The sequence below is a fragment of the Misgurnus anguillicaudatus genome, chromosome 11, assembly GCF_027580225.2.
Source record: "Misgurnus anguillicaudatus chromosome 11, ASM2758022v2, whole genome shotgun sequence".
NCBI classification, from domain to species: Eukaryota; Metazoa; Chordata; class Actinopteri; order Cypriniformes; family Cobitidae; genus Misgurnus; species Misgurnus anguillicaudatus.
In genome coordinates, this window is record NC_073347.2 from 8,185,080 (window position 1) to 8,212,500 (window position 27,421).

Genomic DNA, 27,421 nt, shown 5'->3' on the forward strand with positions numbered 1-27,421 from the left:
TACATATCACACCAGGCATGATGTCATTCTCGCACAAGCTGTAACTAAACACAATGTGCAATAGCATACAGGTAAATAAACTGACAGAATATTCAAAACTGATTTAGACTGCAAAATAAGAAACATTTATTCATTTTAACACTTAAGGTTATTAAAGAGCGAACACTATTGACAATCAGCATTAATCAAATACAGACTCAAGCATTTTTTCTAAATCTAAATCATTTTATATCCACTCAGGAGATGGGGTCCACTATCACATGATGCTAATTATGGTCACATGATCAGCATTGTGCACAACAGGAGTGTGCAGTGGAGGAGGGATGCTCAAGGAAACAGAGCACTCCGACAGTTGTCATGGAAACCGCATCTACGGAAGCACAGGCTCCTCAAGCCGCTCTAGGTTATTAGGTCATTTTAAGATCACGTGATGCTTGGAGGAACAACCTGTATCTGCTCATGTGGGAGATGATCAGAAGGGTTTAAAATAGGAACTGAAAGAGAAAATGCATGGAATCTCATCATCATCATCATCTCAGATTCAGTGTGGCGAGAGACAGCCGTCTCTTTTGCCCTGGGCTCATGACATACATCATTATTCAGTAGGCTACACATCAGCCAGAAGAGCATGACACTTTAAATTATGAAACAGGCAAATAAGTCACGCAGTACTCAAGGAATATCGCATTTATTTGGTGTGTTGTAACATTTCATCAAATGAAAATGTTTTTCTTTTGGTAGAAATGTGTCTGTACAAAAAGTCAACAATAATACCCGACTTCATTTATAAACATGATACTCAATATTAATGCATTTCTTGTTCACTTGTTTAACTGGCAGTAAATCATCTATTAAGCATTGTTTAAAGGAAAAGTTCACTCGAAATATATTTTACTTAGCGTCATGTTGTTTCAAATCCATATTAACACAAAATCTAAAGGATTTATAAGCAGACCGCCTCAGTCCCCTTCATTTACACTGTACAGATAACAAAGCTATTTTGAAGTTATCCTCACGCAGAAAAAGAGCATCATGCAGGTTTGAAATGACGTGACAGTGAGTAAGTGATAAACGAGTTGTAGTTTAGGTGAATTAACCCTTTAAACCATTTTACCTCTCCACACAAATAATAAAAATAACAAAACATAAGCACTCTTAATATTCACAAACATATTTAAAATTAGTATTTTAAGACATATAGGAAATAATTTTAAATATCAAGAAGAACAGTGTGGCAGGGACAGAGATGTAATGAAAAAGTCCTATTTGACGTATTAACTCTTTCAAAGCAGGATATCAGATGAAATACTGGATAGTTTAGCCCAAGCAGGAGGTGAAGCACTTCATAACCGCCTCTCTGTGAAGATAAAGACAAGCAGTGTTTATGATTCATAATAAAGATGAGTGGGGGTTACAGAATGTATGACTGATATTAAAATCTAAAGAAACAGATGGTATATAGAGTAATAATATTAATATTTAATCCTAAAGCACGTTGTAAATGCTGTTTATTGTTTTGACATTCAACTTGATTCTTTATTGCTAAAAACAGGATTTGTTTTGAATCAGATGTCTGTTTTGTTGCTGGGCGGAGCTTTTGAATATTTTATTTTGCTTTGAAAGAAAAACATGATAAGAGTATTAGATCAGACCCCTTCTGGTATAGAAAATTCACAGAATATTCATATTTATTTGCTGGCACTCAAAGTTTCACATAAAAAAAACAAAATGTTAATTAATGGTCATGTGCACAATCTATCGGATAAATAACAAAATTATTTTGTTTGTTTTAATTCAGTAATTAACCCTCCTTTTTAAATTACTTTCCTTTTTTAATAACATTTCATTTAAAAAAAATTTACCTCCTTTCCTGGCAATTAAATGATGTATTCATGTAAATGACCATTTGAACACCTTTGTACGAGCCACTAAATATTTTTTTAGAGGATTAGTCCATTTTCTTAAAAAAAAAAAAAAAACCAGATAATTTACACACAACCATGTCATCCAAATTGTTGATGTCTTTCTTTGTTCAGTGGAGAAGAAATTATGTTTTTTGAGGAAAACATTCCAGGATTTTTCTCATTTTAATGGACTTTAATGGAACCCAACACTTAACACTTAACTTAACAATAAGTTTTTTTCAACAGAGTTTCAAAGGACTCTAAACGATCCCAAACGAGGTCTTATCTAGCGAAACGATTGTCATTTTTGACAAGAAAAAAAATTCACTTTTTTGTCTATCTCCGGTCCTGAAAAGCGGTAGCGTGACCTCACGTAAATGCGTAGTGACGTAGAAAGGTCACGTGTTACATATATGAAACCCACATTTGTGGACCATTTTTAACAATAAACTGACACAAAGACATGAATAAGTATCATTCCACATACAACAACGTCGGAACGGTCCTCTTTCTCCACACTTGTAAACACTGGGGCAGAGTTTCGCATAACTCATCCGTGACCTCATCCGGGCGTCACATGACCGGAGGAAGACGATAAGTTGAAGTTTAAAAGTGCATTTTTTTTTTCAAAAATGAAAATCGTTACACTAGACAAGACCCTTACGCCTCGTTTGGGATCGTTTAGAGTCCCTTGAAACTCCGTTGAAAAAAACTGTTACGTGTCAAGTGTTGGGCTCCACTAAAGCCCACCAAAATGAGAAAAATCCCGGAACGCCTTCCTCAAAAAACACAACTTCCCCTCGACTGAACAAAGAAAGACATCAACACCCCGGACGACATGGTGGTGAGTAAACTATCTTGAAATTGACTAATCCTTTAAACTGATTATCTGGTTTTGCTCATTAATTAGTCAGAAGTAAAATGGGCTGTGATGATTTTTTTTTAAATTCTAGCAAAGATAAATAATATAAGATATGTATGTACACTCTAAAAATGCTGGGCATTGGCTCAAAAATGGGTTAAATAAACCCAGAACGTTTATATTTGACCCAAAAATGTGTTAAACAACCAAGCACAGGTTAAATTACAACCCAACGGGTTGGGATTGTCCCTTTTTGATCTGATGCTGGGTTGAAAACCCATGATTTTTTTATTTGGAGAATTGTAGTTTATCACTGTCTTGTAATATAAGTAGATATAAATAAACATAAATAAATAAAATAAAAAACAGTGTCTTGATTATTTAGATTATTACAGTATTAAACACCAACCGTTTAAGCCAATCCACTGCAAATACTTAAATGCTGACAGTGCCTGAATATCATCAAAAGACAGAAAAATATCAGGATATAATTTTTTACTATATCCCCATCCCTAGTACGGATCGAAGGGATGAGGTAACCATCACGGTCTCCAAGGCAACAGTGGAACAAGGTCACGGTGCCTCCCGCCTCAGCCTCCGCCCCTTTCCTCTCTCTTCTGTTTCTGTCACCTCTCTAAATGTGTTGCTATGCAGACTTTGTCACGCTCAAAATTCACAGGAAGTGGAGGAGGCGTAAAAGCGGTCCAGGTTAAAAGCGAGAGTAACAGAGAATCGGCGAGAGTAAAGATAGAAAGAGAAAAATGCAGAACGTCTGCAGACGTTACGCGTCCCTCCTGCATTAGGCTCGCCCACATGTCGGCCGTAATCAGATGAGGAGTTTGGCGTTAAGCTTAAAAGCACTGCACATACAGCACATAAATAAATGATGATTAACTCCTTCTGCTTTCTGATGAAATATGGGAGCAACCGATGCCCTGGCTTCACAGAGGGTGGATTGGATTTTCTTAAAAACAGCTGAATAAGCCACACCGTAAATGACAACAGATTGAAAAACAAATTATGGGCTAATGCAAATGCAGAGATGTTATGGGATTACTAAAAAAACAAATGTTACGTTATTGTTTACCAGCTTTATCCTCATATCAATGTGTGTCAATATTATTTTATGTTTTAATGATCTTCATAATTTCATAATAATGCATTTATTTTTCAATCAGATGAACAACATTTGCCCCTGTGTAAGAGACGAATCGTCCAACTCTAATGTCTTTTTGCTAATGAAGGGAAACTATGAAAACATCTCTGTCTTTTGAATACTCAAAAGTCAGAAGATGAGGAAAAATCACAAAACTACTCAAATGACACGGCCTGTATAAAGCATAATTAAAAGCACCTGCTCACATCTTGATGTTAAAAACCGAGGCTGTTGTGATAAACAGCTCATGACGTGATGGCTGCTCTCGCTAATCCAATAAAAACAGTGAAAAGAGCCCTAACGCAGGCTTTAAGCGACATAACAACAACATTACTGAGCTTGTTGAAGGGTGTGGGTTATTTTAGGTAAACAGTCAACAATGAAACAATTATCTAAAGATGAATCATCCGAAGATAAATAGAGAGATGGGTGAAAGGTTTGGTCTACAGATGAAAGAAAAGCAGCAGGTGGAATACAGAGGGAATCAGGAATCATTTGTTTCCCTTTCCAAGAGGTTCCTGAAGGAGAATCTGTGTCAGGATGGGGGATGGTGTGACTGGTATCAGAAACATGCACAAGCACCTTTGGTTGAAGAGGAAGATGTGTTAGCATGTGTATTTTTTCCTATTCAAAGATTTAGATCAAACTGGGGTGAGGGCCACCCTTTGAGTAAAGAGATTTAATAATATTAATGCTCGCATTACATCTTTCTTTGAATTTAATTATAGTCTGTCTGTCACAGGACAAATTATAGTCTCAGATTACAGTCTTCCTCTGAATCTACTTGTGCATTTTGACTTGACTGAAACCAACATGGTAAGGTTTTAAATAATTTGCATAATAAGATCATTTTTGTTATTTTTGGGGACCCTCTTCATTGTCGTTTCAATCCTTGATTTCATTAACGCTCCTTATCTCCATACAATCTTTTTCTTTTTGTGTCAGAGAGAAGAAAGAAAACCATACAGGATTGTAACAACATTAGGATGAGTAAATGGCCAAACTATTCCTCTGATGTTACACGTAAAAGGTCAGAAGCAGACAAAATTCAATTGTTACCATTATCAGCTCAGTTAACAAATATACAGCGCACCATCACCATTCTTTAAGGCCACATACAAAGCCTGTGCTTCCCAATCTCATCATTTTGTTAATCCAATCTTTTTCCTCTTTGTAAACATGGAGTCGTCCCCAGAAATGTGTAAGGTGTGAACAAATGGCAGAAATAATGCCTTTAGGGGCGTGTCGTAGTGAAGAGTTGTGTCATCGCAACAAGTTACTATTCAGCTCTTTGACACGGGGGTTTAAAATACAGACATTCAACATTCAAGACGAGAAATGTGTGCAAACTGGAATAATGCAGAGATCAGGGAGCTCTTCACTATCTCTGCTGAAACCAAGATCGATCGCCAGCTTCATAAAACAGTGCAAGTTTATGATCAGATCAGAAAATAAATGCACACGCCTGGTTTGTTTCTTCAAAGAGAAATAGCTGATAATAAGAAAACTTACACGTTTATTTTCTGTAATCTGGATCCATCTGAGGAAACCCTGACTCGATAAAAAATTTGTACGTGTACACATTGGCAGCTCATGACTGCTCTTCCGAGGGGCAAAAATTCAAAATATGTGTTCGGAGTTTCGCATGTTGCTTGTGTTTTCAAAATGCGTCATGTGAATCATGTGCATCACGTGTTTTGTCAAATAAGTGCCTGTTGCACACGCGTCAAAACCATTTATGATAAAAGTGACGTTCACAAAATACATGCAAGACACTCACTTAACAGTAAACTCTAATTACGCATGAGACTATGCGAGTATCTGGCAAACGCGAGCGTCTCTTTTATCATAAACCCTTTAGACGCGTTTGCAGCAGGCACTTATTTTGACAAGACACGTGATGAACATAGGATTGAGTGACTACGAGTGATTTTAATGTTAGGTCAATGTGAAGACGCATTGACGCGCATCTGGAGGTCTCGCTTGCCGGCTAAGGCGTTTGGCACGGTAGAATCGGTAGCAATTCCGCCCAATTCACGTGTCTAGTTCACGCGAATGGCACGAATTAAGCGTCTGGCACTGTACGTGCGAATGGTGCTTGCGTTTGACGCAAATTTGAACTTTGGCGGATTTTTGCACCGCGTTAACAAATTAGGAGCCTGCTTGCTGCTGTGGCGGCAGCCCCGCCCGGAGTCACTCATTCAACATGAAGGAACGCTTGATATTGTCCGTAAGCAGTCACCAGGAGCTATACGACACAAGTTCTTATTTCTATAGATGAGACAGGAATAAAAAGGACCTCGCTTGGAAGAGTGTCAGTGAGGACATTGGGCAACCTGGTAAGTTGTAAATACACATTTCACTTTTGAGTCACGTGAAGTTTATCGACCCGCACCGTTTATTTTCCCCCTATAGTAAGGTGACTAAATACAAACCGGTAACTCGATAAATGCACAATCAACATCAGCCATCTTGAAAACAGACAACCGCATAGCGCTTGCCCCTCCCACAAGAGACAGATTTTGTCTACTATGCTCTAGACGCGCGGAAAAAGTATTTGATGCGTGTCAGAGGCAAATTCGCATTCACACTGTTCAAGCGGCAAACTAGGCGCGGTAGACGTGATTTTGACGCCTCAAAGGCGGTTGGTGTAAACGCAGCATTACATCAGACGCGTTAGATGTGGCAAGCCCGAGTGCTTTACATGTTAAGTCAATGCAAAGACGTGATTAGGCATCCTGCGGCGCAGTAAGCGTGGCGCGAATGGCGCGGAACGTGCACGGGTGGTGCTTTCCGCACGAATTGAGGGTTGCAGCAGGAAACAAGCGAGTTGAAAAATCTGAACTTCGGCGGATTTCCGCGCTGCATTAACCAATCAGGACCTTGCTGTTGTAGTGACGTGATTACAAAAAGCGAGAGGAGTGGCGGAGTCTCAGAAGCCCCTCCCATGATGCGAATTTCTGCGTGAATGTCTCGAATGACTAGAATTTCACACGCGGCTTTCATGCGCGAATGAAGCGAGTGAACTCAAATGTTAAAGCGTCCAAATGTTAGCGCGTTTTGCCGCCTCTACCATGGCTCATGCACCATGAGATTACAGAAACTCCTTCTTATCCATTTGACTTAATCTTGGCTGCCACCCAGTACAACGTAAAGTGTTTTACATAAAAAATGTAGTTATTGCTGGGACCCTCTTAACGCCGTTTCAAACCTTGGTGATTGTTTGATCTTAGTAACACTTCTCGTTTTTAAACAATATTTTCAAAAACCTATCTTTGTGTGTTCAACAGAAGAAAACCACACAGGATTGTAACAACATTAGGATGAGAACCGGGATGAGTATTCCTCTGCTCCTGACCTCAGACAGTTTAGGTCTAACATCAGACAAAATTCAATTGCTATTATTATCAGCTCAGTTAACAAATATACAACACACCATCAAGATCACTATTCTTCAAAGAAAGAACCTGATCTGATGTTTATGTTTTAAGGTATTATATAAAAGACCGTAAACTGCTTAAGCTGAGGTGCATGGTGACCGCAAAACACAGAGCCGTTTGTATGACACTAGTGCGCTCCAGTAGGGGATTAGGGCCATATGGTGAAGGCCAACAGACGTAGGGTCATGAGTAAATAACAACATGTTTTCATTCTGGTAATTCAGCTCACCCTGTGTACACAACACAATCCTACCTTACAAACATTGACTTAAAGATAGACGTGTCACAGTCTGACACGCTGCCATTTGGAGACAAACTTTGTAATAATGGGATTGTTTGGGGTTAAAATAGTCAGTCAGCTGACAGTTAACTTTAGAGCATTTTACATTCATACATACATACGTAATAAATTATTATTATTAGGCCATATTAAGCTAAACTACTGTAACTCTAGCATTAAAACAAAGTGGAGTGGTTATGCAGTACATTTGCATATATTATTCATAAGCATAAATAATATATAAATGCACGGGAGTGGCCATGTGTTTTTTTTACTTTTCAGCAGATGTTGCCTAAAATCTATGACCAAATATGCAACACTACTTGATAAATTAAACCCACAATATATACGATTTTACGAAGTGTACTTGCATTACCCTAAATGTTTTTAACAATGTTTAAAACCAAAGAATTTGTATTTTTAAAAACATTTGGCCCCTCTACATAGGGTCGCTTGTCACTGATGTCATGGTCCGGGTTATTCTTGGTTTCTGCTTTTGTTGCCATAGACTCTAAGAAAGGATGTGTGAATTTTAACACATTGTTATGTGTTATCCTATTTAACACATTATGTGTCATTTCGTGTTGATTTTGAGTTCAAATAAATAGAAGGGACAACACAAGATGTGTTAAAACAACACAAAGTGTGTTCCAAAAATAACAGAGAGATGTGTTAAGGACAACACACTAGATGTAGATAAAGATACAAGGAACGATATCACTGAGATCACTTGCTTGGCGATCTTTTCCAATTGATGAACGGTAAACCAATGACAGCAAATCGAATCAACTTGAATCTCAAGTGCATGCGCATTTGAAATGACTGACACTGTGAAGAAGCTCATTGATGAGGTCTATAACATAAAGGTAACATACCAGGTGTGCAGTTGCAGTGAAATTGACTTTATAATGTTTTATTCTACTACACTAACAATACGAAATGGTAAGATATTAGATTACACAAACTATTCACTGTTTAGAGATACGCAAATGCAGTGTGTTGAAAAAATCTGCTGGTTATACCCACTGTGTAAATGCAACAAGAACAGTATATTTATACAAATAATGACAATTACAAATGTTTTATTAAAATAAATACGCAATCATAGTAGTGACATTGAAGGTAAATAATTTGCACGAGTACTGCGCCTCGTGAGCAATTAGCATAAAGTTATTGTTATCGTTCGGTGGTGTTGCCGCTAATATAGTTATCGTTAAAGTTATAATGTGAAAAGCCCTTAACACTGGTCTACAGGTAGGGTGTTTTTTCCTTGGCAAGCGATGAAACTTGTGCAATTGTGCATTTACATAAATACAAATATTGCCTATTGTAAGAGATCTGCAAGGCTGCTTTGTTAAATGGCAATAGTGACCAGCTCAAATCCTTGTTGGCAATCGTCCTCTTTAATTCATTGGTGTTTATTATTATAAACATTACTAAAAACTGTACTTGCTCACTAGAAAGATAAAATAACACATGAAACACATGTAGGTGAGATGATGTACATATTATGTTCTCTGTACTTACCGTGCATATGGAATGTAGGAGATGCTGTACCTAAAGACACACAAACACATACACAGTGTTAATGCCTAATGTCATATTAAATGCTTAACAATAATCTTTTTTAAAGCAGAAAATGAAATTCTAATAAATTCACAGTAATTCAGTTTTCTTTAAAATAACAGTAAAATGATGATCAATACAAAGAGAAAAACAGATATAATGACAAAACATGTGTGTATGCATGGTTATCCCAAACAACCATATTGAAAATCATTTTTAAAGTGGGCGATGATTTATTCTGATTTCATTAACACATTAAACCTTATATGGGTTTAAAAGACAAAACGAAAAACTCATACAGGATTTGTCAAACACAAGTGCTTTCTGAGAAACCCAAACGTTTCCTGGAAATGTCTGGCATCAATGATGCATCTGATTGGTGTCAAGGAATTCAAATTTCCCAGTATCCCCTTCATACAAGCTTCATTCATGTGGTTGCTAGAGTGATGGTTGTACGATTAAGACTGTTGGTGGTCTGTAACACACACCACATAGTGTTGAAGAAAAGAATGTCCCGATGGTGAAACTGACAGCAATTACATGGCCAATAAAATCTGACCCACTGATGCAAGTAAAACTGGGCAGCCTCTCTGTCTATCTTTCATAATATATGCTTTATAAACTTTCAAAATGCAAAGATTTGTTATTACTAACGTTTTCTAACTCGGTGAGATAAAATGTGTGTGTGTGGAATGCATATAAATACTTTTGCACCAATAAAGCGGAGCTAATAAAAGCCACTCCACAAACACGTAAAACATTGGTCTTTTGTCTTGTCTTGGAGCTCAGTCCACCTGGTTCTGCACCTGTGCTCTGCTCATGGCCATGTGAAGGGGTCAGGACACACTTAGAGGATCAGATTAGTTTTACTGCCCACTTCTGTTTAGCTGCATTAGTGACACGGTAATACTGCCTATCTCTACCTCTCACAGTTCAGGGCTCCAGACTAACTTTTTTCACTAGGAGCACAGTTGCCCCAACTGAAAATTTTAGGGGCGCAACCAGAAAATTTAGGGGCACACACCATAAATCAACATGCTAACCAAATATTCACATTTCTACTAATTTCCACTGTATAAGTAATAAATACTTTAATGATAGATGCAGAAAGAACAATGTGCTGTTTTCAAATTCAGTGTCACATCACAAAAAAGATCAAATTTACTGGTCGCACATTCAGTGGCACACTCTCAAATTTTGGTGGCAAAATGCCACCATTTGGTGGCAGTCTGGAGCCCTGCAGTTACTTTCATTCTGGGATGTGAATGCTCTTTCTACCTCTTATAACACGTATGCAACTCAAAATGTGAAGAAACTGAGTAAATATTACAATTCTTTTGATTTATATTAGGGTCGGGACTTAAAAATTTTTAACGCATTTTAATCACACTTATTTTTGCACCGCGGAACATTTCTCATTGGATGAGTTTCGGCGGACCGATTATACTGGAGCACCAACTAGCGTTCATGACTTCAGACAACAACAAACCACAGTGAACATGAACGAAGAAGCTGATGAGATCGCTTTGGTTGGCCCGGTGGATGGGAATTTTTTTTATAAAAAACGAACGGATGGAAGCGTCGATAAGAGCGTGGTTGTGTGTAAGCTATGCAACAAGGAATTCACATATCACCGCAGCACATTGAGCCTCAAGTATCATCTCAATGCAAAACATATAGCAGCTAGCGTGGACGTTAGCCCGACTCAGAGTACAACGACTTGGTTGAACAAAAATAAACAATATTTTGTTGCTTAAGCTTATGTATTCAGTCATTATTCATGGTATACTAAAAATCCATGTGAAAAAATAACTTCTCAATGTTCTCAGATCAAATATTTATAAGTGATTAAAATGTGATTAATTTCGATTAATTAATTACAAAGCCTCTAATTAATTAGATTCATTTTTTTAATCGAGTCCCGGCCCTAATTTATATATGACTGCACATAAAGAAAACTTTTACATAAAGACTGTGACCCAAACCACCTGTTCAGTCTGTACATGCCTATACTGATTCCTGCCCCGCATCCGCAAATGACATGTTGATATTGTTCCACCAGTTCACCCACTCATGTGCAGGATTCTGCTCAGGGGTGCATTTCCCAAAAAACGGAATAACTGGCTGCTGAACCACCATAGTATGATGCATAGTTGGAGAAACCCAAAAACATAGTAACTTTGTCGCACATCCGTCGTTCGAACCATGTTGGTTCAATAATAAGGTTGCTGATGTTCAGATCGATTTAATGTCAGATTATTGCTGTAAATAATGTACATTGCATCTAAAGACTTCTTTTTTGTCATGTTTTAGTTTAACTTAATTTCAAGAAGTGTCCTTCTACGGTACGTCACTCATCTCAGGGATTCCTTGTGGTCTTAAAGTTCGTAGCTCTGCGCACATGCACTGTTTTCAAAAACATTGCTTTATTTCTGTTTACAAACTAAAAGACATAAAATGGACTTTGTATATACAGTATTTAGAATGACAGATATTGAATGCACTGCATGTTGCTTGTTTATTTTGCTCATAAGCATGATCAACATACATGTCATACTAACTAGGAAATATGCTTATAACCACAGCTGTCCAACTGATATTTGGACATCTAACAAGAGTTTTAATCTGTTCAAATAAAAGATCATGTAATTTAATGCAGTTTGGGTATAAGTGCAAAGTTTAATGGTTTCTTTTATGACAAAAATAAAGTTTTTTATTAAAGAAAAGTGGATTTTTGTTTGTAGCCTATATGCTGTCAATTATAGTTATTAGAAAGAAAATCAGAATAGGCAAAAATCAGTATTGGCACGTCACACCTACAGAAAAATTAGAAATCGGAATTGGCCAAGAAAATTGCATTTCTACTAGACACTGATGGCAAACTGCATGCAAACTTTAATTAACCTAGTGATCAACCTATACCAGTAGAACTGTTGTAGCAGGTAGCAGGTTTTAGAAAGATGCACAACACCACACATCACTACTTAACTGTTCAGGACAGTATTTAGCTTCTTGAGGGATTTAGCTACTTTAGCTATAAGCTTTATGACACACACACACACACACACACACACACACACACACACACACACACACACACACACACACACACACACACACACACACACACACACACACACACACACACGCGCGCGCGCGCGCACACACACATGCTGATACTGAAGGATACTGTAAATCTTTATATGAAACTTGTGTGAAGCATTTTTATGTATTTAAAGACAATAAGATGGCTATCAGATGATATAGACCGTTTCAGCAGTAACAACATAAACAAGCGGCTGTCGCGATCTGCACGTAACTCCGCTAAGAAAAAATAACAACTAAGTTCTTTAAACGTAGTTTATTTATATAACAAGCAAAAAAACAACGCATAGATTACCTAAGAAACCAAAACATTTGTTATTTTGACAAGGCATATGTTCAAGCGATCAGTTTAGCAACTAGTCAGACCATTAAAAAAACGAAACCGGAAGTAAGGTTCGGATCCAGACGTGTATCACGTGCGTCCGATGAAACCGTCTATACCAGGGGTCTCCAACCTTTTTTCACTGGAGAGCTACTTTCTAAAAAATAAAAGTGGTCGAGAGCTACTTGTGTCACGTATATTAGTGAGTTAATAGACACCTGTCTATTAACTCACTGTGATTTGAACTCTATCCCCGCCAGCATTTTTTTTAAAAGTTGCCAGCCAGTGCCAGCATTTTTTTCCCCACAAAATTTTAATACCTTCCAGAAAATGCTTTTCTTTAAACATAAACATACGGTCCATCAAATGAAAGAACCTTTTTAGACAACAACAAAAAACTTTCATGTTGTCTTTATTTATACTTTTTTTATCACCTCTAAGATATGGGTAGGATTCTTCAAAAAAAACACGTTTTGAATAAAAAAATAATTTATTAAAGATCAGATTTTGAAAGATGATCCAAACATACACAGAATATTTACTGCTTTTGGATTCATAATAATAGGGATGTGCATGTATGTCATTTTTTCATTTCGATTAATCCATAGGTATGAAAAACGAGTACTGGATTAACTGAGGGCGGGGCAGTGAAAAGGGCGTCATTTTGAAAATGAAAATATTTTTATTAAAAACACTCAAATAAAACTTAATTTTGAAGAAACTATGACAGAAAAATGAACCCATACTAGATTATTAATGAAATAAATGTTTTTTTTAACAGAAACCTCTAACAGGAAAAGATGGGTGATGAAGTGAAACTAAAGGGTTATAAAAAACAGACTGATGCGCTTTACATAATATTAAGCCTTAATACAACATAAATGTATTATACAACGTGCATCTGCACAAAATGCAAGACTTAAACTATGTACTGGACAGAAAGTTTAACTCCTGTTGTGGATGCGCATCATCAGCATGCTTTTAAACACGTCCAGTCAAAGCACAAGCTTCATAATATTAAGCAGCTTTAAGTCTTTTGCTATCATTTTAGCGATTAACCATAGCTGTGTCATGTCGTACTCTCACCTGTTCTCAGTCAAGATATAATGCTCGTATGGCTCTCTTGGTAGGCTATCTCTTGACATTTGATGTTTAAGTATGAGATGATAACCCATTGAACTTGTGATGACGACTGTATTTTCGTTTTATCAAAAGTGAATCCGAAAACCACGGCATCCTTTTTAACTATAGTGCCTCGACTCGAGGTGTGTCAGGCTTAACAGCGTTGCGCGGATCGTCCGGTTCCCGTGGCGCGGGCTTCACAGCATTGGGCGGATCGGCCAGTAGCCGCGCGCGGGCTTCAAAGCGTTGCGCGAATCGGCAGGTTGCAGCGGCGCCGGTGCGCGGACTTATCTATTTGTTTTTTAATCATACATGTTAAATTACTGATGTCATATGATACGCCGGTCTATACCGCTCAACGCGATCAAACACGCACCCAGTCTTTACTACCACAGGCGCTTGTAACACTAACCAGACATCCAAATGCGTCATAAAAACCACAGAAAATAAATAAACCCACAAGCGAGCTACCTGCAATTAAGAGACGAGCTACCAGTAGCTCGCGAGCGACGTGTTGGAGACCCCTGGTCTATAGGAAGGTTATTTTCTCCCTGTTTAAAATTATTTTGTTCCATTCCATCTTAATATTCAAATGCACTTTAATGTTTTAATAATTTACCCAAAAATTGTAAACAAAAACTACCAGGTCAACTGATTGTCTAGTTATCTGTTTTTTTAGATTATTGGCAGCTTCAAAATAAATGTTAATTATTTTAACGTCACGCAAAAACTTTGGCTTTATGTTGCCGGATATTATTTTCTTTAAGCAGAATGACATGTTAACCTTTGTGGCTTGTGTTTTTATAGTCAATGGCAGGTGGGGTGCAGGAGTGACGTGAAGTCTATAGGTAAACAAGCATGCGTCAACCTTACAATGTATGATGGACACATACTTCAGTGTTTAGTACTGCTTTTGTTTGTGTTTTTACATTGTGCTCCAGTGAAGTAATAAAAAATCCAAATCAAAAGCAGTGGGATGAAACACAGAAGTAAAAATCCTTAAAGCTGGTTTACTTAAAGACAAAAGGGTTCTTGATATGATCTTTAGATTTCATTCGATTTTCATGACTGACCCCGGGCATGAGTTTTTACTGCGTGGCAACATCTCACTGAGGCGTCAGCTGAAACATAAGGTCTACATTGAAATAGTATTGATAATCTGTTGGTGGCAGTAAGCACACTATAGGGTGAAAACCCTGTTTAAAAGACTGTCAACTTTATCAACAATCACTAATTGATTTATATTTTGCCAGTTCCCATTTTTGGCCAAAATAAATAAATGTTCTCCAGCGACCAGCGTGTCTGTGGGTAGCATCACCGCTTGATCTCAAACCACTAATATGTAATAGCATGCTGAAGATGGCAGCTTTAACCGTCAAAAATACTTGATAGATATGGAGAGATTAGCCACTTCAGCCATACTAAGATCATTAATCACATTTGTAGCTCAAGCATGCATTGTCGTTTACCCATACTTCCAGTTTTCTTCCCACAGAGCCTTGCTTTCGATTTAAACATGGCGGTGAAGTTAAATCAGTCTAGATTTTATTTAAAAAAAAACTAAAATCAATTATTGAGCACATAAAAATCTTTATTCAAAACGGTCTTCTTACCTTAACCCAGATTCACGGCAAGCTTATAATAATGATTTATAATATAAGTGGTCGGGTTGGTTTTCATGGGAAATATTAGTTTGAAAAAAATGTAAAAAGCACCCCTATTTTCCTTTTCATGTAAGTGTGTGTTAGTACATGTTAAAGATCTGCAAAGTTACAAATCTCAAAGTCTAAGATGAGTTTAAGTTACGGATTGCAACTTTAACATGTTCAGAAAGCTGAAAATAAAGAGTTTCGTTGCAAAACGAGATAACCACCGTTTTTTTTATTGTTCAGAAATCTAGTTTTTTGGTTGTGCATTCCAATTAATTTCAATGCAACTGCAGTTGGTTTGTTTTGATTTAAACCTTCATAACTTAAAAAATACAGCTAAGTAGCACCATAAAACAAAATAATAACATGATAACATAATAATAAACAAAAAAAAAATGGATTTATCTCGTTTTGCAACGAAACTCTTCAAATATAGTTAAGTTTGTATGTGTACGCTAGGGTCAACATACAGCGCACATGATGCAAATTTTGGCACCAGAATAATACGCATATATTGTACATGCACAATCAGATTTTTGTAACCACGCGTTGTAGTATGTAGGTCAGGAGAGGTATCGCAATTTGTCCCAATGCGCATTTGTCAAACGTCTGTGTACGTGTTCGAGCCAAATGAACTATGCTTTGCAGGGCTAAGTGTTCGAATGTGCAAGTAAAAAACAAACTATACATCAGGCTTAACAGGAAACAGTTTATAATTGTACTGTACAAAATCAACGTGTGTTCTAAATAAAATGAGACCGGTGCTGTCATGATGTGATATGCCCTGAACTATTTGGGCTAATGATGAGAAAGTCACCTGTAGTTAAAAGGTTTGCTTCAACGATGTTTAAAAGATGTTCTTCACCTACCATGTCATGGACAAAAACTGCAAAATGCAGAAGAATATCGCCAGACCCTTTTTATTCCACTGAAAGGACACAAAGAGAAACAAAATAAGATTGATGTACATTCTAAAATAAAATTGTTAACAAAAATCAGCATTAATGATTGTTGTAGAAATCTTACCCAAAAGACTGCACATAACGTCAACACAAGAAACAGCTGGAGAAAAACAACACACAGAATAAGCAACAGTTATCGAATACCCACAAGGCATTTAGAATATATACCATTTAATTCACTTAATATTTTCATTTTGACTGTCTGAATATAATATATTAATTTCCTGAACAGATACAGAACAGAAACTGAATGAAAGAGGAAGTCATATAGAGAGCTGCTGTGATTTCTCTAGATTACTAAAGCAGTGCTTTAAAACCTCATATGGCGCTTTTCCATTGCATAGTACCCCACAGGTTAGGTCGGGTCAGCTCACTTCACTTAGCTCAGTTAGCTTTTCCATCGAGTTTAGTAACACTTCGGGCCCTATCTTGCACCCAGCGCAATTGACTTTGTCAGTGACGCATGTATCATTTAGTATTTTGGACCGGTGCACAGCGGGTTTTTCCCTCCAAAGACGCACGTCGGCAAACTAGGGAATGAACTTGCGCTCCCTGGGCGGTTCAGCGCAAAAAAGGAGGCGTGCTCCGGCGCAAACCATCTCTTATGCTATTTTGCAGTTTCAAAAAACAATTGCGCTACTAACAAAAACTAGTCTAAAGTCAGTGGCGCGTTGCGCGTGGTTCATTATGCTATTTTAAGGGCGCATGCTTTACCATAATGTATAGCGTGCACAACGCGCATTGCTTATCTAATCTACACAGATGCAACAGTTATTTTTGCAAATCATAAATTGTTACAATAAAAAATATAAGATAGGCCTAAGGGAAATCATTCAATCATAAATTGTTACAATAAAAAATATTAATACATGAGATAAGGGAAATCATTGTGATGAGCATTGTGGTGATAGTTTTTATTTATTTTGTGTGGCAGCGTTAAACAATTATCATGCAAATAACGATTAAAATATTTTCATAAGTTTGTTGTGTGGCTGTATTACGTTTATTTTATCTAAATAATAATTAAAATGTTTTCATAAGAAACCTTCATGTATGTGAACTTGATTTGTAAGTGTACTTTGGGGTTGGACCTTGCTTGCGTTTCTTGTTTCCGATTTCAAAGCCCCCAAACCCTTTCAACGGTGAGGGTGGACGCAGCGATGTCCTCCTGTGTGCCCGGCGTGCCCGATTTATGCTGGCAAGCTTGGGATCCCCCCGTCTCCTGACATCATTGTAGTGCTTGGGGCTCGAACTGATTTTGCCAAGTGGTTGATGTCCTCAGGGCAACACATCGTGCTGACCCAAGGACAACATTTTTCTAAATAAAACCTAAACCTACCCCAAATCCAAACCCTAACCATAACCAAACCCTAAAATCAGAGGGACATGATAAGTGAAAAACAACGGTCTAGAAACAGCTAATCCTTGTTGTAAACTTAAACTTAAAACAAACTGTAAACTTATTTCTGAAAACTGATTGGTTGATTGAAATGTTGTCCCAGGGTCAACATAATGTTGCCCTGAGGACATCAACCACTTGGCAAAATCAGGAGAGCCTAGTGGGCTCGGCGCAGCTGATGAGAATATTGCGGCTATTTCCTCTCACGCCTGTTTAACCGACGCTGATTTTGGGCGGGTTTCTCCCATCCCCATACAAAACAACTTCTCTGTCTTTGACTGCTCTTACAAGAACGTCGGTCTCCTCGGCTGTGAACCGCTCCTGGCTTGCGCCTGGTAAATCTGTCATAATAATAGCAACCCGCCATGGAACTTGCGCCCTTGCGTTTAAAGGGAATGTTGGATAGCGTTCTGATTGGTTTATTTGAGGTTACGCCTAAACCACACCTATGAATAATGAACCTACTTCAGACCAACCCCTTATTGATTTGCGCCCGGCGCAAGACTTATTTCTCCCGCCGGGAAAATAGCAACAGCGCCCAAGATCCGCCCACAAAGTCACTTGCGCTTCGCGCTTCGCACTTGCATTTCAGATCGTTAAAATAGGGCCCTTTGTGTGGGAGGGATTATAGGCATGTCGTTACATTTGAGCTGCCTACTGCTGTGACATCATATATGTGAGAGCGTCGTTCCTATACATTCATTTATTTCTCAGTCCGCCACAAAAATGAAATTGACCACCACAAATAGATGTTTGAACATCGCATTTATCACTACCTATGTCTCACATGACAGTTTCTGTACAAACACCCGTGGCATCAGTCGATGCGCTTCGCTGAGCCTCATTTAAGTGAACATTTTCGAGTCACGAATGTGCTGCCACAAACCAGGAAAACACTGGTATGGTGTTCCAGATTCTCAACCTGTGGATGTTTTTCATCGCTAAAAGGGAGTTTGGGAACTTACAACAAAGCACAGATGACAACAGGCTTGCTCGACAGTGCTCGGATGAAGGTAAAGCTAATCTTGCATTTAGCGATAATGCTGGTGAGTGGTGACGATTCTCTCATTCCAATCAGTGATCTACAGTGTTTTCATGTCATGTTTTAGTATCAGCTCAGCTCACTCCGAACCCCAACTGAGGTGATACTAAAAAAGTATCAGGTACTACGTACTGCACCCAGTGGAAAAGCCCCCTAAAGCCAGCCGACCCGTCCCAAACCGTGGGGTACTATGCAATGGAATTGGAAAAGAGTCAATAGATTTGGGATTACAAAAGGTGTCTTCAATTGCCATGAGATACCTTAAGAGCAGTGAAGCTGATAATATGCTGAGTAAGGGGCTGATCACACTTGGAAACGCAAGGCACTGTCTTTTTTGGTCACTTTAAAACAGCAGCTTTTTAGCTTTTTATGTTGCTAGGCAACAATTGTATCAACTATAGAAATTGTGTTTGCTACGAATGTACAAGAGCTCAATGTACAAGGGTGAGAGGTGTACACGCAGGAGACAGTGAGTGACTGCAGTCTCCAGTTGTTACAAGCAACTGTAAACCTCTGTCACCACAACAAAAGCCCCGCCTTTCCCCACATTCAATTGGACAAATGAATTATGTCAGGTGGTTTTCCGCTAAGAGCACTCCTGCAAAAGCGCATGACGCAGGAGGCAGCCAAAACGCGATGCACTCGGCGCGAATAAACAGTGTGCGTAAAGCTCACAGCCTATAGAAAACCATTTTAAAAAATGCATCTACCACGGCCATAAACTCGTTGTGTGTGATCCACCCCTTGCAGTTTATAACATAAATGGCAGCAAATGAGGCCTGAGTTCTCATTGAAATGCTAAAACTAAACATATAATGGCCAAACTCCAAACGCCATGTTTGCACCCTTAGAGGGCACTTCGGGAAGGGGATGTTGCATAAACCGTCACTCCAGTCCAGATAAAGAGAAAATTACCCTGTTTTTCGGTGCTTTATTCGCCAAGACACAATTGCGCAACTCCCTTTAGAGGTTACACATCAAGAGTTCTGATCTTCGAAGGGAATATGGCCTAGCGATGATTGGAATTCACCCAATATGTACTTAAAATTTAAAATGATGCCAAACATTACACAATCAACCATCCTGTTTGGTCTAACACCAGTCTATGTTTACAGGACTTAAAGACATGGCAAAACCATAAGATACTATGAGAATTCGATATATTGCCAAGGCCAAATAAACACCTGGCTATGTACTGAGACTGTACACATATAAAAACATTTACATGTACATGTACATATACATATACATACACATAAGATTATGATTGCTTTGTATACATCTAAATATATTGGCCACACTGCTGCTCTATAGACATCAACCTCAGCTACTAAAAATCACATATTGGTGAACCCTAAATAACAGAGATGAGCCGAATGATACTTCGAGGTTAAACAGTTTTTTTCAAATGACGTGCCAGTGCTAATACAGGAGGGTGAGGTAGATGCGCTCTCTTACCAGCACCATAATGGTGGCTAAGAGTCTGGTGGGCTCAAACATCCGCTTCAGTTGTTTAAGGGGTCCCATCAGAAAACAGGTGCTGTAGAGTGACAAAGATAAAGGTGAAATCACAGGCCATGAATCTATCTATAAGACAGATCATGCTAACTAAGCACACTAACAAGTTATACAATTGAAAAGAAATATGTTTGGTAGACTTGTGTACTAGATGTCAAAGCACCAATTGTATTAAGATAGATTTAAATATAAATTATTTTCTATATTTTTTCGATATTTAACAAAATGTGTACAATGAAAAGTGGATCTTTTATGATATATTTAAAATAATATAATATAAAATAACACAACAATATTTTTTGCAAGCACTTTAGACCTATTTACTGTTTGTACACAAATGATGACGTGGCAGCGTATGCGCGTGCATTTAGGCAACGGAAGTATGGCAAGAATCAGCAGTGAAGCAACACAGCTACCAGATTCATGTACTATAGTGGAGTGGATAGAAAACATTAGCAGATGGTCAAAAATAAAGTTGCCAGATACATATATACGTATATCAGTATATTATATTAGTACAACCAAACGCAACAACCAGACATTGTGATGCTGGGAAACCGTTTTAATAAACTTTCTGAGTTGCTAACACGTTAGAACCAATAGGAATAACACCAATTCTGTTGCCTAAATGCGCCCGCAGTCTATTTGATCACGTGAGCTGTAAAATGGTCTATAACATAATTTAAACTGAAACATTTCAGTACATGAAAAATCCCATGCAAGAGCCACATTATATATATTGAAGTGATAAAAATATCAATTTTGGTCCTCATACACCACTATTATATTGCATTTCTGTCAAGGGATCTTTAAGTGTAAAAATAATGACCACAATGTTGATTATTGGACAAACCATCAAAAACATGACAATTCCTTTACTGCTCAGATTAGCAGGTGTTGCAGTTTTAAAATATCCTTATTTTTAAAAGGAATTGCAAAAAACCCCATAATCTTATTGATTTTAATTTGAGTGACTGGATGACATATCAAAGGTCCAATTAGCATAATTTATAAATCGATATACATTTCTTATTAATTTATGCTTTGAGACATCAGCAAAATAAGATGAGAAGCACAATAATGCAGACTTAATGCAGACTCATTGAGATTAGATGAAAGGAGCTAAGATCCCACAGGGATGAACCCATCGGCCTTGCATTACCCAAGCAACCCTAACCAGATCACACAAAGACTAATGCACGAGGTAATGATGATGTCATACCCATCCCCATAACCCTCAGGCAGACAGGACGGCAATTTTCTGACATTTCAAGCAAGGTTCGATGTTCTACAGAGAAATAAAGGGTTTTAACTAAACCTAGTTAAAATATAAATATCACCCACATTCAGTCTCACACAACCCCACTCCTCACCATTTTTGCATTATTTTCATGACAATCCAGCACATTTTCTTCCCAATGCTCATCTTTTACTTTTCCTTATGCAAAATAAATTTTTAGAAACGTTCCCAAAGATATATTTTCAAGAGATTCACCCTTAAAAATGTCTGTCCAGATCTTGACCTGTAAATCAACCAAACTTCACATGCATAGCTGTAAATAAACCTCATGATCTGTATCCTCATTTCAAACTGGGTCACTTTAGAAAGGCTTCCGGAAACCACCAGCTAATATGTCCTGCCGGTGAGTTTTTAAACCACATCCATGACCAGAACTAATGTTGTGTGTGCTTTACTCAGGTAACCCGGACAGCACACTTCTCCTCGGCATAACTCTGACTTAACTCTGTCGGGACAGCTCTGTCATTAAGGACAGAGTCTGGTTACTAATAAAACCTCATTGAATCTTTACGTCGGTGGCCGAATGGCTCAGTTTAATGATTTCCCACAGGCGTATGCGTTTTAAAAAGAAAAGCAGTCCTCCGATATGCGGAGATGCAGTCTGGGAGAATGGCAGAAAAATTCCTCTTGGCCCCTTTTCCGCCTCAGTGCCCTGGTTACTAACCGGCCTTCTTCCTGGTACCTGCGTCACGATGTGAAAAAGCCAACCGTAAGACTAAAGTGAGGCACCGTTGTCATGTTTTCAGAAATTTCAGGTACACAGTGCGTGAAAAGTCTGCGTATTTCACTCCAAAATTAAAAGAAAAATAATAAATGACATTTTGCATTAGAAATATTGCTAGGATTGATTTACCATATTTGTACTCTCTAATATAACTGTATTATAATCCTTCATATAACATAATTTTTCCCATTTAATCGGTTTAAATAAGTCTGGTTATTTGAAGTACCAGCATCTTGAATTCAAATGTGCAGGTCAAGAAACACACTAAGTAACCACTAAGTTTAAACTGGATGCATACATCTAGAATCACCAGATTGAAAATGGATTAATTTGGTTTCCTAAATAGTTGCAGCACTACATATTTACTTTTAAAATATTTTGAATAGTTGATTTAAAGCCACACCACAGCCACATGACGACATCCTAGGTGTGGAGAATGAAGAGCAGGATTCACCCAACCTTGATAAACTCTGGCTATTGTCCATTCTGAACCAGTAACTAGGGTCAGATCACACAATAAGACCCGGTCTCTTTAAAGTGCTACATGTTTTGTAACATAAGTTGACAACTGTCACCAAACAAAAGTACCTAACAAAATCTAACAAAACACTGATTATAAAACAAGACACAATTGTCCACTTAAAATATCATATGAATTATTAAACTATTCTGCCTGATAGTTATTTCAGAGAACTAGACAGACCTGTTTGAATCTTTGGGAACAGAACATCCTGCCCCATGGCAACCCAAAAACACTGCAAGAGTCCAAGAACAAACCAATGAAAGGACAGTGACACGTCAATTGGCGCTAAATGAACATTTTTAATAGCAGATAAGGCAGAGATGAACACTGAACATGCTGTGCTATATTCTTTTTCCATGCATTAGCAAAGCAAAATATTATGAAACTTACTAAACCAACAAACAGTTTCAAATCCAGTCAGGCTTTTTTATATATATATTTTTTTCCTATTTAGGGATAGACATTATTGTCTATAAGTATTTCAATGCGACAACTGAAAATGATGATCATGTGTGAAAACCATGATTCGGGTTACATAAGTACGATTTGATGTTTCAGGAGGTATGTTTTTATCTAATAAATGTATCTAAAAAATGTTAGATGCGATGTCAGATGCAAACATTCAAAAACATTTTACACACATTGTGTTTCTATGTTTATGGGGACTTTACATAGATGCAATTGTTTTTATACTGCACAATCTCAATATTCTACCCCCTAACCTAATCCCTAAATCGCCCCTCACAGAAAACTTTCTGTATTTTCATCTAAATACCATTTAGTATGATTAAAATGAAGTTTTTTTCTTAATGATGATCAAACAAAAATAACTGTATTACACAGAACGGCTTTCTCAATAAATTAAGAAAAAAGTCCTTAAAGGGATTATTAGGTCATTGAGCTGATCAGGAAAGAATGATATGGACTGTTAGTTATCTCTAGAATAACGAGCGTTGAACAGAAACTTACAAAGTGATTATTAGCCTGCAGCTAAAGACATTCGTCTGTCTTAGGAAGACCCAATTTAAGCGTAAGAATCAGAATTTATGGTACAGTTGATGTCACGTTTAACATGTTTTATTGTAAAAGTTAGCGACCGATTTTAAAGATGTTAGTCTTCCCTCTCAAGCTGAGTCATGCATAGTCATGCGAGGCGCTTGCCAGCCCGTGTGCATGCACAGTAGCTGTAGTAACATCAAAAAAGGTGTTTTGTTGGTCAAAAATATGTTGTTTCATTGTGATTTTAGCACCTTTAGAGATACTGTATCTGTTGTCAAATCAAGTAGATAGGACTTTAGTCTTACATTACAAAAATGAATGCCCGGAGGTGTTGCAAACATAACATCCCTAAGGGCCTTTGATTTTACATAATGTGAGACATTCAGGAGAAGTGCCTGGATGTAACTACACTTACCTTGAAAGTGCTGCAATGTTTCCTATAGTGTAGAATACAGCAAATAACTTTGGGCCAGCTTTGGGCAGGAAGAGAAGTGCTGTTCCCTATATCAGAAGACAATACATCAGTCAATATACAAACGTTTTAACATCATCTTGTGAAACACGACTGCCACCTAGTGGTGTTGAAAAACTACTTAAAATATATACAATGGGTCTCCAACGTTGTTCCTGGAGGGCATCTGTCCTGCATATTTTTGTTCAAAAATACTCCAACACACCTACTTCTAATTTTTAGGTAGCCTTGAACAACTTAATGAACAGATTCAGGTGTGTTTTACTGGGGTTGGAACTGAAATCTGCAGGACAGGTGCCCACCAAGAACAATGTTGGAGATATATGGGTCATCCCACCGAATCGGTCCCATTTCTGTCCCCAGGTCATTATATGTATAAAAATGTAAGAAAACTAACACTAAAATACATTTTATTATCAAGCAAAGTGTCCTGCATGTTAATCTAACACCAAATTTTAACTAAATTTTTTTAAACATTAAAAACTACACAGAACACTGAAAAATAGCATTGTTTATATGTCCTTGCTCTCTATCTCTATACTTTACCTTTAAATATAAATATTTTTTGCATTTTTTGTGTGATTTCATTTCCCATCTTTGCTTTAAATATTTTTTTACCATTGAAAAGTCATAATATTTTAGATAAATGCACATTTTAGTCATGTCCCAAGGATTTCACTCAGTCCTGTTACACAACATATTCCCCCCTCCCGCAAGTCACATTTTCAAGAGGACGTGACATCATCTGGATCTTCTGAAGGTCATGTGAAGATCAAAAGTCACTTTTCTCATTTTCTTTTCTGTATATTTTATGATATTGATGCTATGACTGTGAATGTCAATCTTAATGTTCAGTCCTTTTACCTATATTATTTCTTTAATGTTATCGGATTATTTTAAAATAAAACATTTTGGTAAATCACTAGAATTTGCTGTGCATTTATGCTATAAGCACATATTTAATGCAGCTATGTTTCATGTATTTGCTAAATCTATGCTAAAAACTGTTACCAAAATGCCTCCATCCTCCATTAACAAACCATGTTAAAAAATAAACTAGTTACCTGAGATTGACCAATACTCAAGTAAAACATGTTTGTTATTAAATTTAGTGTTTAAAAATAAAAATATCAACTTCACTTTTGACGAGTTATAACATGCAAATGGCACCGATTCAGTGGAATGACCCATATAAAGTGCTCTCAAGTATTTGGATAATTAAGCCATGCTTCAAAAAGGCATGCATTATATATCAAATCATTAAAACAGGTGGCACCTGCAAACAAATTTCCCTTAACTTTTAAGAAAAATAACTTTATTTTCTGATGCCAAAAGTGTATTTTAGTGGAGGACAGCCAGTTCCCTACAAGTTCACACAGGTGTCATAGCAGAGTACTCATTTTTCATACTACATAATTTTAAACCTAACAAACCTCTGCAATGTTTGGCTTGAAAAGTGTTTTCTTCTGAAGTAAATGTCGCTGTTATCAGTACAATGTTATCATTACTCTATCATGGGCTAAACACAAACCACCAACTAAAGGCGTTGGGCAGAAAAGGGAGGGAAGCTTAAAAACCACGAGACTTTATAGAATAAATGATACAAATATAATTAAACAGGTTTGTAACATGGCCAATAAAACACTGTAAATGTCATTTATAAAAATTCTGTATAATAATAATAATATACATTATATCATGTAAAAATACTTGTTTTAAACTTTTTGATACCAGCATAACTTTACTAACATCACATTATGAGGTGGCAGATGGAAGCTGCTTTACGAGATAGGTAACTAGTATTCCTACAGTATATGAATATGCCTGTTCACAGTAGTAGATAGCCATAGAAAAATAAACTTACAAGTATTGAGCACACGACCCCGGCTGCAAAACAAATGACAAACCACTTCACCCGTGTGCCCAAACCGAGAGTTGTGCTGTCCAGAATCTACAGAGAAGAATCACAGGATGTCAGGAATAAACTGTACCATTGTTCTGGCTTTCCCATATTAACAGTCACATGACAACTACAGTACGCATGCTTATTATTGCATCACAAATCAAAGTTATTGGTATATCTATCAATTATTTAAACAGTAGTGCACAACTAAAAAGTCACTTATTTGCTCATTTTCAAGTAACATATATTTAAATGTCATTTTTAGGGTCCATATCATGCATTTTTAGGGTCCAAACACAATGTGCAGTACTGTATTTGTTATTTTGTCTCAGAAAATATACTTTTTTTCAATGATGTGCCCCTTAATGGACAGAACAACAAGAAAGTTGGCTACATTGTTTATAACCCAAGATTTTACAGATTGGCTTGCTGAAACTAAACAATATCCATTCCGGCGGTCATGACCTTACCTCACATGATCCTTTCCCTCAGGAAGCATGTAAAATTATTAGTTAACAGATGTAATTAGCACATAAACACACACTTTTAACACACTTCATTACAGTCTAAAGCAAATACTACACTGTCATTTTAATATATAACATGTTGTATTACCATATATTCCGTAATAAACACCGACTAAATACTTTAGACGTTAGACATGTTACTATGGTACATTACTATGGTACTCCACACCGTGTTACATACATATCAAAGTATAGTATTTCCACAATATTTTTGCAACCGTCGAACGGAAGTAAAGATAATATCAACACTTTAAGTTTCACGACTAACGTTACACGACACTGCATAAACTAAACATGTCATGGACAGACGTGGAAAAGACTGCAAATGAAAGTAATTTTGTCCGTATACCTGTGATGTAAGGCCCGCTTCTTCATTTTCTTCTCGACCACTTAATACACGACGCAACTTGTCCATAGTTGCACGTTCAGTAAAAGTTTGCGTTTAGTTGAAATTCTCAAGACACTTCCTCGAATTCAACCACTGACATATCAGACGATTTGACGCTCGACGCCCATGTTTCTACAAGCCCCGCCCTTACGCTTATCTCTAATCGCTATGGTTGGACAGGCAACATGAATGACATTTCAGCTGACCAATAACAAAGAAGAAAGTGGCTTTCTCGCAAATCCTGACAGAGGAGGCGGG

At 37.4% G+C, this 27,421-nt stretch overlaps 1 protein-coding gene across 1 annotated transcript; it reads right to left on the bottom strand.

Annotated features, from left to right (window-relative positions):
• Nucleotides 1-672: 672 nt before the first annotated feature.
• Nucleotides 673-27,302, bottom strand: sft2d1 (SFT2 domain containing 1). The gene is made up of 8 exons (XM_055170209.2): nucleotides 27,125-27,302; nucleotides 26,210-26,296; nucleotides 24,289-24,374; nucleotides 20,268-20,349; nucleotides 16,433-16,468; nucleotides 16,276-16,334; nucleotides 9,170-9,199; nucleotides 673-1,357 (listed from the first exon to the last, which is right to left on the bottom strand). The coding sequence occupies exons 1-8, from the start codon at nucleotides 27,188-27,190 to the stop codon at nucleotides 1,318-1,320; spliced, it is 486 nt and encodes a 161-aa protein (XP_055026184.1). The 5' UTR covers nucleotides 27,191-27,302; the 3' UTR covers nucleotides 673-1,317.
• Between the last annotated feature and the right edge of the window lie 119 nt (nucleotides 27,303-27,421).